The 12,791-nt window shown below is 36.5% G+C and overlaps 1 protein-coding gene across 1 annotated transcript; it reads right to left on the reverse strand.

Moving 5' to 3' along the window:
* Window positions 1-974: 974 nt before the first annotated feature.
* On the reverse strand, window positions 975-9,113 carry LOC137730102 (serine/threonine-protein kinase STY46-like). Its single transcript, XM_068469167.1, has 16 exons — window positions 8,835-9,113; window positions 8,326-8,440; window positions 7,503-7,579; window positions 7,223-7,342; window positions 6,717-6,774; window positions 5,552-5,662; window positions 5,291-5,341; window positions 4,906-5,081; window positions 4,681-4,788; window positions 4,215-4,288; window positions 3,355-3,530; window positions 3,130-3,225; window positions 2,287-2,367; window positions 2,152-2,205; window positions 1,790-1,924; window positions 975-1,702 (listed from the first exon to the last, which is right to left on the reverse strand). The coding sequence occupies exons 1-16, from the start codon at window positions 9,038-9,040 to the stop codon at window positions 1,631-1,633; spliced, it is 1,710 nt and encodes a 569-aa protein (XP_068325268.1). The 5' UTR covers window positions 9,041-9,113; the 3' UTR covers window positions 975-1,630.
* Window positions 9,114-12,791: the final 3,678 nt, after the last annotated feature.

Consider the following 12,791-nt stretch of genomic DNA (forward strand, 5'->3'; position numbering starts at 1 on the left):
AAATAATATTGTTTAAGGGAAAAAAAAAAATGGATGTCGTTAGTATCAGAAATTAACACTTTGGAGGCTTAACCCAATTCTAGCCCCTAACCGTGATGCTCCCATTTCGAACTAATTTAGTCTTACATAGGGGGAGATTGAGCTGTAAATTGGGTTGCCTTTGGCACCCGGGTCCATTTTACAATCTGTATTAAACTTAAAAGGTCCGTTTGGATTGCTAATAAGCACTTTTACTACAAGTGTTTCTTTGTGCGACGCATGTTTTATCGTCGCGCGAAGGTGAGGTGGTCATGCAAAGACATTTTGCACCATGCAGGTGTTGTCGTCGTGCAAAGATCTTTTGCGCGACGCAGGTTGTCCCTTCATCGCGTAAACCCTGCTTTCATTGCCTTTGCACGACAAAAGTTTCGTTGGGCTAATTTTCATGCAATGTTTTTTTTACTTTGCGCGATGAAAGTACCTACGTCGTGCAAACTGTTTTTTGTACTAGTGTGTGTGATACTAGCCAAAGACTAAACTACAATCGTAGCCGAGGGCTAAACTCATGTTCAAAGATCATCCACATAAAATCTTACATGTTTGGCTGTATCATACCAATGATGTCACATGAATTTTTACAAAAGAAATATTTTTCCTGTACAGATTCAGATGATATGTGTTTGTAGGGAAAAAAAAAGGGGCATTTGTGGGTGCAAATATTAAGGCTTAAGCAATGAGCCACTATATTAATTTGGGAGTGTAGCAAGAATAAAAGAGCATGATCAAACACTTCCATGGAATATGGAACATGGAGAAATAAGGGGAAAGTGGAACTTGGAGCCCAAGTATTTTATGTCTTTAAAGGAACTAGAATCCCATGAGAACAGCGAAGTTAAAAAAGGAAGTATCAGATAGCTTTACAATGTCTTGCAATTATTTTGAACAAAGACTAACTTGAGCGTCCGAGTGTTTTTTTGTAGGTCCCCTCCTCTCTCATTGATGGCGAGCGAAGATGGTGTCATGAACTTCTCATCACGGTTACAGGATTTACTTGTTGGAAAATTGGAGGATCTGAATTTTTCCACTCAAACAAGCTTTTAGTTGTTGATTGTTTGAGACGCAGTCCCAAATAGATACTAAATCACATTACATACGAGTGAAAATCTAAATCATAGTACATACAATTATAAATATATTCTAAAAAGCACTTCTAACTAAAAAGTACTAAATTTTCCTGCCAAAAGAGCTTTAAGTTAACACTTTTTGCCAAAAGAGCTTTTAGTTAAATATTCCCAAATAGATTCTAAATCATATTAAGTACAAGTGAAAATCTAAATCGTATTAAAGTAATGAAGTCACATTAATAAGATATTGTCATTATTGTCCACTTTTGCATTGAAAGAAACTCACGACAACATTGTTGTCGTTAAACATCACAACAACATGTTCATCCAACCCATTACCATTACATTCGGAACTGCTGCTACGATATGAAAACGCAAAATAAATAAATAAATAAAAAGGCAGAATGGCTCTAACAAGTTAATGGTTGGACGTAGCACTGTACATGGTATGTGAAATGGTTGGGGAATTCCCCGCACTGCACTAATTCCTTTTGATAAGTAGAGTAATACACATCTGCTTGCCTTGGTTAGTGATGACCCCGTCTCAGGACGGACAGAAATCCTCCCGATAATTTGTGTCGTTCCACTCCATCACCAACCTGTTCAATAAACTTGGTTTAGTAGTCACCTATGCTCATATTATTTTAATACATGTTTTGCCAAGTAACTGCAACCAGAATGTATACCTGTTCGGCTAATGCCTGCAGAATCTCTATGATTTCTGAGAAATCAGGTCTTGATGCTGGATCTTGCTGCCAGCATTTTTCGAGCAGCTCGGCAAGCTTGGGAGGAGTATTCTTTGGGATGGTCGGCCGTAAGCCCTGGAAAGACGGTAGGGAAACTTATACACAGTCCATCGTTTGAATAAAAGATGTACCACTCAAAGGGTTTATCATTTTTCTCCCTGGGCGGGCACTAAGCCAGTTACACAAGTGGTTTCAACTCCCAACGATTAATTAGTGATCAAGAAAACTAATCGTAGCTCAACAAGGGTAGAAGAATATGTCTCTGGTCACTAACTAAACAAAATTGTAGAATGATAGTGTACCTTTTGGGAAACTCCGACGGCTGCTTGTAACGGGGTCAAGTATTCATATGGAAGCTGCCGATTTAAACAGAAGAAATCATAAACAAGAGCAATAGTAAAAGAAATGATAAAATAAATGCTATCGACAAGCAATACCTTTCCAGTCAGTAACTCCCATAACACAACTCCAAAGCTAAAAATATCCGCCTTGTGATCATATGCCTTGTGTTCTATAACCTTCAATGGAAAACAACTGTTGTAAGGAAATGCCAACTAGAATTCATGTAATGGAAAACACAGACAGACTCATGGCGGAAATTTGAGCGACTTGCGAATAACCATTTTCTTAAACGTTGCTTTCATTTTCAAGCGCATTCTTCAATAGAAACTTAAAAAAATGATAATAATAATAGTGTTATGATATAATAAAATGTGATACGTAGGAAGGACATCCGAAGTTAGAAAGAGAGCTGTGCGCATGAGAAACCCTAGGTTACAACCCAGATTAGTCTAATACTCCATGCTGACTACTTAATTGATGACAAAGGTTGCCAATTGCTCATCATTAAGGTTTACCCGCACAGATGCCGATGGGGCACCAATTCCAGAAATTCAAACTTGATTTCTAATTGGCGAACATAACAGCGCCTATAAGATATGTATATGTATACACTAAATGCTGATGGAGTACTTTATTTCTTTTTAATATTAGGGAAAATTGAAACTATGTAGCCTAATAATCTCTCTCTCTCTCTCTCTCTCTCTCTCTCTCTCTCTCTCTCTCTATTGTTAGACTATCAATTAGGACCAAAAATTTAAACTTGATTTCTGATTGGTCAACATAACAGCTCCCTATAATATATGTATACCCTAAACCCTAACACCATCCTTCTCTTCGTGCATTTGTGCTAGTCTGTATATATATTCACACACAGATATAAAACTTAAATGATGAAATGAACGAAAACAATTCCAGAACTTTCAAGTGGAAGTACAGACCTCCGGAGCCATCCACCTATAAGTCCCAGTTTCTGCTGTCATTACTCCAGATTGAGATTTTACTCTAGCAACCCCGAAATCAGCAACCTTAACAACCTGTAAAGTGATGCATATATCAAAAAAGCTTTAGAAATGGTAGGTTAATGATCATTAAAGTATTAGCAGCTAAACTAGACAAAGAATTACTTTTCTAACTTTGATTAAAGTATCATGAGGGTCTCTTACTTCATTTTCATCCATCAAGAGATTGGCGGCTTTTAAATCCCTGTGGATTATGTTATTTTGATGCAAGTAGGTCATTCCTTTGGAAACATCAATTGCGACCTTGAGCAAGGATGGAAGCTTAAAAACTCCCTTTTGCTTATGCAAGTAGTCATACACACTTCCACCGGACATATATTCTGCCATACGACGAGAATAAATCTTAAAAAAAGGGAACTAATAACTACCATTATTTGAAAATATCAAGTCATCAAAGTTATGTTAAAGAAATCAACCCCATCTCATTAAAGGACCTACACAAATCTAGAATAAAGAATTCTAGAACATTCACTAAGGTTGGTTAGCTAGATTATCCAAGTTAAAATAGTACTTTGTAGAAATGACTAGAATGTTGTTTCTTAAGTTGGTGGAAGAGTCTAGAAGAATGGTGAGGTTTCCACCAACATGCAAGATTAGTGTAGATAATTCTAGCTTAGGAAGTTAGTGGAATTATCTAGATATCTCTAGCATGGTGTGTCCATGCTTCTCCAAGGTTCCATCCATGCCTATAAAAGGAGAAGGCATCCACACCATTTGTATCAACAAATCAACAACAAACCAACCAAGCAAGCTTGTAAGCAAGCAAGCAAGTGAGAGTGAAAAGAAAGAATAGTCTTGTAAGAGTGTGAGTGCTCTAGAGTTTGTCTCTAGAAAGTGAGTGAGTGTCATAGCTTCTCAAGAGTGTCTTTGATAGTTTGTGTTGTAATATTTTGTTTGTGTAATACAAGTAATTTGTTTACTTGTATTGTCTCTCCAACACTTGTGTTAGAGTTGTGTACTCTAAGTTTTTCACCCCAACAAGTTACACAGTCAATGGAACTTACCTGTTACAATGCACAAACTTGGATGCTTGGTACACGCACCAATGAATTGTACAACATTCTTGTGTCGAACTTTCCTACAAGTTTCAGAAATCTTTTGTCAAATTAGAAGAGAAAAACATATTGTGGAAAGAAATTATAGTAGATTTCAACCACTTCCTCGTTTCCTTAAACAAGAAAAGAAAACTGTTAAGAGGACAACCAACATTAAAAAGAATGTTACATGACAAACACAAACATTTAAAAGAATACAAATCAAATTAAAAATATTTAGAAGATCAAGTGAGCATGCATTTCTTATGATTCCCAACAGTTGTAGAGACCACACCTATTCATGTCCCTAAAACATACCAGCCTAGTATCTCTCCGGGATTCAAAGCGCTATATATAGCTCGCATGGCTATTGATACAGGGCAAAGTCAAGTTCAATGTAAATGGTGCACAAGTAGGTTAATATAAATTGATATACCTCATAATGTAGACTTCCTGGGCAAAATCTTTCAGCATATCTGGATTTACACACTCGGGCTTGAGGACTTTAATGGCAACTTCTTGAGTACAATATGTACCTTTATATCTGATAAAAGATCCAAAGTCAACCGCTACTCAAAAGTGCATGCTTGGCTGGGAGGGAACAAAAAAAAAGGAAAAAACCGATTCAAACAGTACAATTATCTTATAATTCAAAACTTACAAATCTCCACAGGACCCAGATGCAACTTTATTCCCAAACTTCAACTGTCTAGGATCAAGTTCCCATACATCAGTCCCATCATTAGGTATTTCCAGATGATCAGGTTCAGTTTTGATCACTACTTGATTGTGCTCGCTGCCAAAAGATGATGATCGATGAGTTGGCGGCCACAGCCTCTGCACATAAATACAAAGTTCAAATGAATGATGCATTCCTCATGAAATTGCACGTAGATCATGGGAAGGTAAAGGTTACAGTATAAGGAAAAGATACGGATGCACCTCAATTAAAATAAAATGAAAGAAACATTATACAGATGGGACATAACTCGTTGTAATCCTCCCTACTCAATCGAAAAAGAAATTAACTAGTAGAATAGAATCACCTCAATCTTTAAAACTTCCTTTTGTATTGCAATCTTAAGCTTCTCTGTTTCCTGTTTCAAGAACAAGTTGGCCAACGTAGTTTCTTATTGTAAATAAAATAAAAAACTGCTGCTTGCAGACTGTTTGGAAAAGCCTGAAGTTGTAATACTTCTTCGGTAAAACACTATTGAATCAAAATCATGTTTACCTTCTTAGGCAAACAAATGCTTTATTAAAAACCAAGCAATTGAATTGAATTGTCTAAAATTATGTGTATGTACCTCGTAACGCCATCCATCAACAACAAAGACATCCAAGGAGTAACCATCTAATGTGGAAAAAGCATGTGCTTCTTGGATGTTCAGCCCAACCTCCGCAAGCAAGGAAGTTAACTGCCAAATTTATCATGAGAGTGATGACCAGGAAGTATAAGAGGTATTGGTGTGTGAAGATATAATATTCAGAGAAAAACTATGTATTTCATGTGCGTGACCCTCATATAGAGGCAAAATCAAGTTGAAAATATGTGAATTTATGTTTTTACCAATGTTTGAAAAAAAAAAAAAAAAAAAAAAAAGCCTTGAGGCGTGCCTAGGTGGCTTTGGAGGCAGGGCGGGGATGAAAACGCCTCTGCCAACAGGAGTAGGCTTGAACTTACCTAGACGTGTTGGAGGCAAGCCTAGGTGGCTGAGGTGCTTGATTGGGTGTTCCCAGGACCCTTCAACAGTTAAAAATCTTGCTTGAAATTTCCTGGGGACCCCTCTAAGTCGAAGATTGGACTTTGCCCATTGCCTCTGTAAAAGAGGTGAGGCGGCGTCTTCACAAAGAAGAAGAGTTTTTCTTTTTTAATGACTTGGCGCCATTTTGGCTAGGTCTATAACCCCCAACAAATCCCCCTTCTTCCCCATCCCAATGCCCGATTCTCCCATAACCATATTCACAGTTCACCCAATCCCCAATCCCCAATTCACCAATTCCCCAATTCCTCGAACCCTAAATTATCAATCCCAATCCCATATTTCAATTTTCCCCCAATCTCATAATTCAATTTGTTTCAAAATTCTCCACACCACCAAAATTTGTTCAAAATTCAAGTGAGTTTTTTGGTATTCTTATCTCAATTTGGTCTTTGATTGCTTGTTTGATTGTTGATTAATTTGTTTATCAAAATATTATATTTTTATAATATTAAAAACTTTGGTCATGTGAGGCTTTGCCTCAAGCCTCAAGGCTTTCGCCTAGGTGGAGCTATTCATGAAACTCCTCGCCTACGCCTTAGCCTTTTAAAACATTGGTTTTTACATTAGTAATTTGCGACATTTCCAAGCTCAAAGTGTGCTTGTCGCCATAAGCTTAGCTCACATAAGTCCACACACACACGTAGAGGTTCAAAAAATCTTATGATGATGACTTGGTTTTAATGTCAACTAAGAAATTGTCAAATACCTGACTGAGTAGTTTTGGCTTATCGTCTGTTGAGAAAGTGATTTCATGCGTTATGGGCCTACATCATTGTCCATCATGAATAAAACACATTAATATTCATCTGCAAGTGCAGTCACTTTGCTTCACTAGTGTAATTAGAAAGCATGAGCATAAAATATAGTTGATTTACCAATGGTCAGGTTCACTTAAACTTTCAGTTATGAAAAATGAAAATAAAAGTTTAAGCATCGATAAGTACAGTTAATATAGCTAGCATCGATCACTGGTAACATGCAGCGCATCAAGCTTGCAAAAAACTCCATTAACAGAACCCAATAGCAAATAAGTCCATGGCTAAGATCAAACTGGCCAACCAATTTAAAGGAAATAATTCCCAGACCCTTTCATAAACCAAGTTTAAATGGGAAAGTGAAAATATTGTAGTCAAAACTCATGAGCCAAACTAAAGTCTTTCAGAAAGAGAGATGCAGTAAAAACATATTTACTCGAGACAAATAGCTATTTACCAAGTAAACTGAGTTCTGGCATGTACAGCATGTTCAGCATCATGATCTTCAGATTTATTTGCCTCAAGTGCAAGGGCTTCGAGGTTAGGAGATGAGCCAAACGCTGGAGGGGGATGTATACTGATATTTGAAAAACCAGCTGGAGTTGTCAGTAATGTTTGACAGTGCAGTAGGATGACAGAAAAGAAGGTAAACACCTTTTATTCACAGACTATATGCGTTAAATCTTGAAGCTACATTAAAAATTTGGATACACTTTTAGGAAACTAAATAAGATTACCTTTGTCTGTTATATATGTTTGAACTTTGGGCAGCATCTTTACCCGGATCTGTATTCATATCTGCGATAGAATGAACCTACACGATATTGTGATTCCCAGAATGTATGAGGTCATGCAGCAAAGTTTAGGAAGATGATGAATGGGCATAAATGTCTGTACAACTAATTTATATAAAGAACTAGAAGAAAAAAGGAAGAAATTATTAGGGAAGTTCCATCAGGAGATGAAACTTAAGACTTTGTTTGAATTTGGATTTTTCAACTGTTCATTTAATCATTTGTATTCTTAAAATTTTATGCTTCTAGGGGTCCCAAATTCCCCCTCCCCCCACCACGTAAAGAAAGCATGTAGCTATGAGATAAATAACCTAGTTTTAACGGAAAGCTACTAGACTCTCACAACACGACCAACAATTAATGAGACCCTAAGCTAGTAAGGTCAACAGATCTAATCTTACTCAAGGATAGCCACTAAGAAACTAAGCTGCACGGAGAAACCAATTCCAAATAGAACCCTTCAAGGAGAAATCATTCTTAAGGATTTAAGGTCGTTAAACGAGCACTCCTTAGCACAACACTAACAACTTCGAATGTGACATGATGAACATTCCATGAGTTAGGTAGTGTAGTCACAAGTGGGGCCTGGTCCAAATCCGATTTCTAAGCTTAATCAAGAAAAGATCTCACAAAATCTGCGGTGACATTAACGATGCACCGACCACAGAAATGACAAGATAAACAGGCTAGCACTCAAGCATCAATGGCAACAAAATCTTTTACAATCGACGCAGCGGTAGGTCAGATATGTAGTCGATCATCTAACCTGTACAAGGCGGACTTCGATCGCTGGTCTATGAGCAGGATCATGAGCCAAATGCAGTAATCTTTTGTGCATAAGCACATCTTCTGCCCTCTCCACATTCACATCGAACGCATACCTATAAAATACGCGAGTACAATCAAATGCCTCAACTCATCAAAAAGCTGTTTGTGATTCTACAAAATAGTAAACCGCGAGTAGTGAAGCGATTACCAGTAGAATAATGTGTTTGAGGATTGCTAAATCTGCTTTATTTTGTACTGTTTGGATCAATAGAAAAATACGTAATAACGTAGCAGAAAATGAAAGGAAAATTCCAGATATAAATTTCCATATGCAAGATTCAGAAACAAATTTTCAAAAAGCAGATTCGAAATCAGCAAAAAAATCTTAATAAAAATAATGATAAGAAATTAATGCTAGTAAGAGTAATATATATACATGCATATATAATATATACAAATAAATAATTCAAGAAACAAATCAAGACAAATATTGGGAGTAAAAGGTACCGAGTGGGGAGGCGATTGAAGTGAGCCCAAAGCTCGTCGTCGAAGCCAGGGCAAATAGCTTCGTCGTTTTTGGAGTCCTTGAGGCGGCGGAGGACCTCATTGTAAACCCCGAGCTTCTGCCTCTGCTGGTGAGACTGAGCCGGAGAAGATGACGAGTTGTTCAGCGCTCTACTCCTGCAGCTCTTGCTGTTGTCCTCCATCACCATTGGCGGCGAGCGCGACGGAATTGAGTAAACGGAGGAAGAAAAAAATGGCGGAGAGAGAAAGTGAGAGGGAGGATCGTCGGTTGGTTTTTTTCTTTTTACGTGAAACGACGAACAGCTGGGTTTATATGCGGAGGATTTCAGAGTGAGGGTCCAAACTGAAAACTTAAATAATAATATAAATAAATAAATTACAACAACAATGAAATTAAAATTAAATTTTTGTACGGCGTAGTGCGCACCGTTGGCGTGTGAAATTGATTAATTAACAAGATTAATCTTGAAATGTCATGTGAAGTTACACACTTTTTCTTTTTCTTTTTTTCAATTTGTCATATCATCGAAAATTTTAAGCGATTTTGTCATATCAACTTTTCAAAATTATTAATTCGTCATCTCATACTAACACTATTAAGTTTTTCATCCAAAATAAGTCACGCGTCTCACACATGACTTGTGCTCTAAGTTATTTCAGACTTTTGACCTCCTTTTCACAAGTTCTTCATTTCTCTTTTGTACAAATCTTTAAATTTTGGTTAGTTAAAAAACATGGTTTGGTAGTTGCAAGCTTTGAGAAATCAACATGGTCAATCGTGTCCAAACGTGGTTATTAATCATGGCCATCCCTTTCATTTCATTGCTACATATCAAAAATATTAGTCCATTGTCTAATCATGTTCAAAATCAAAGCACTATATAAGAAATGAGAAAATATTACTTTCAGTTCACAACATTTACAATTGATTTCCTTCAAATTTTACGGTTTTCAAAGAAAACTTAACAGAGTTAGGGTGATATGACATATTAACGGATATTGAGGTGTTGAAATGCCCAAAACAACCCTAAACAAAGTCATGACTTATTTTGAATGGAAACATAACGGAGCTAGAGTGACATGATAAATTAATTAATTATTTCGAAAAATTGTTATGACAAAACGCTTAATATTTTAGTTCATATGATAAATTGTAAAAAGTGTATAAGTACTTGTGGCATAAAAAAAAATTCCATTGATTAATTAACATGAGAAAAGATTTCATGAGATGTCACTCCATCAATTGCAGTGTGCCTTCAACCAGCATAAGTTAATAATGGATTAGATTAGATTATGGTTTGGATTCGTTACAATACGAAAGTGACGATGAGACTGGTAACTGGTGAAGGTTTTACCCATACATACTCGTGTCTTGTTTGTATTTTATTTTGACGTTTCTTTCCATTGGAATGAAGTACTCTGTGTTTTTGCATATTGTAATTGCTTGAACATGTAATTTTGTATATTGTGCTTTCCAAAAATAAAAGTACCAATCTCACAAAAAACTAATTTCGTATACATTAGGGTAGCAAATTGGCACTTCTCTTTTAAGCTATATGCGCTCCAAATTTGAATTTTTTACGGTAAAGACACTAGCCTTATGGTATAATAGTATATTTGAATAAACGATTGTGATTCACAATTTCATAACATATCAAGTATGGAAAGAAATTGTTACTACGATTTCTATCTTGACTACCGGTGTTGATTAACTATGGGGCATGTCTAAATTTATGGGTTGCAATGTTTAAGATTTGTACATGGACCTTATAGAGTTTTTAAAGTGATACTTTTATGGATTTAGTAGACTTCTATTTTTATGGATGAGTTTTCATAAAATTCCGTAGACTTTTAATTATATAATTTTGTGGAAAAGAAGGGTGTTAAATGACTTTTGCAGAATTCTAAAGAGTTCAATGATGGAATATTTTATAATTATGTGGATTTGTCATGGATTTTTAATTACCAATCTATTAATAAGCATTATTATTATTTTACTTTTCATTATTGAACTGGTAATCATAACCATGACAAAGTGAGTTGGTTGTGGCAACAATAGTGGTGAAAGTTTCACGTGGTGATTGTCGAGATAATGGTAGTAAAGTTGGTGTTTCTGGTGTTCTGATAATAGCAGGGGTGGTGATTGTGATAGCGGGGTGATGTTCTGGTGGTGGAGAACTAAGGATGGGGTGGTAATGATGGTGATAAAGGTGGCGGTCATGGTGATGGTGGTGTTGGTGGTGGTGGTGGTTAGATCGAGTAGGGTTGGTGATAATGCCCATGACAACAATGGTGGTTGTGGTGGTGTCGGTAGGGATGAAGAAGAGTCACGGTAAGGTGATGGTGAAGACATGGTGGTGGAAGTGGTGTTAATGATAGTCATTGCATTATGCGACTTGTGTAGACTCTCAAAAAGTCATAATTGACTTTTGTTAACTTCTTAAAAGTCTTCATTCAATGCATGGTGACTTTTGTTAACTTCTTAAAGATCTATATTGAATACACTTGAATTTAAAACCAAACAAAGTTCTCAAAGTGGGAGTCTCCATGAATTACCCATCACCTCACAGTTTAACGTTAATTATGTGTCAACATTATTGTAAAAAACACAAGTTGACAGATAGTAAATGGAGAGCCCCACTTTTGTGAGAGTTGCTTAGCATTTCTCCCCCTAATTAATTCTATGTATCCGTGACGCCAAAGCCACCTTCTCCTTAGCCAATGAGACGTCTCCGAATTCCCTCCCTCTCCACTCACATTTTCTCACAATTACCAAAGGTCCAAAAGGAAGACACAAAGTAGCATATTCGGAGGCGCCCACTGACTTTGATAAGCTTGTGGCACAAAGACAATTCTACCCCTCATTCACTTTTTAGTTTTTCATATTGGTCCCTCCTGTACAATAAACATGGCCCATCAAGAAGAGAGACGGCTTAAGTGTACCGAGGGTGGACCACAAGACATGCACTGAGGGGTTATAAGTGTAATTTCGCGTTGAAAATTAGAAAGCAGTTGGGTTTAAACTTAAAGAATTCATAAGAAGAACGTGAGGGGCATAGCCTCAGAGGTGACTCCATCTCTTACTTTATACCAAGAATCTAAGTCACCATCAACGGTTTGCTTTTGGGATCATTGCCACTGGGCTTAAGATGGGCCGCTTGATCAACGATTTGACACCATGTCCATCTTTCTGTTCTCTTCGATATATATAATTTATTGCCTTCTTAGTATAAACGTCTAGACACACGATTGATCGGGTGACAAATTGTGATTTGCAAAGCTAGACGATGCATACCAGCCAACAATGAGTTTTCATGATAATTTTGCAACAAGTAGACTAGCCCAAAGTTCGGAATTAAAATCTAAAGTTCAACTTGTTGACGTGTACATGATTACTAGCCAAGGTTTTTTTTTTTTTTTTCCCATCGACTAGACAACATGATGCCACCATCGATTGTATTTTCTACATAGTAAGGAAATAAAGTTTGGTGAAGAGAAAGAATGTAATTTATTTACCATTACTCATTTATCTTCGGCGAGTAAATTCCCCTATTATCGATTATGTACATAACTATATAGTGCTCAACAGCTTGCATTATATATTAATATATAATGTTTGATCCATCATTTGTAATGAATTTTGCATACATATTTTATGACAGTGTAATACATGTGTGCGTCGAACATGTAGAATAAAATTTAAACCGTGAAATGAAATATTTGTGAAGTACATGGAGGTTGGGGCTACTATTGTCTGTAAAAGACAAAAACACCGTGTGTAGTACAAGTCTTTGGTTTAGGAGCACGTTGATCAAGTTAAGGGTGGTTATTTTAACAATCCAAGTTGATAAGCATGCAAATCGTGGATTAATTAGAGTTGAAATAGAATATTAATTCAATCAAATGACAAGGAAAATAATGTAATTGTTTGCTATATAT

The sequence above is a fragment of the Pyrus communis genome, chromosome 3, assembly GCF_963583255.1.
Source record: "Pyrus communis chromosome 3, drPyrComm1.1, whole genome shotgun sequence".
Classification (NCBI taxonomy): Eukaryota; Viridiplantae; Streptophyta; class Magnoliopsida; order Rosales; family Rosaceae; genus Pyrus; species Pyrus communis.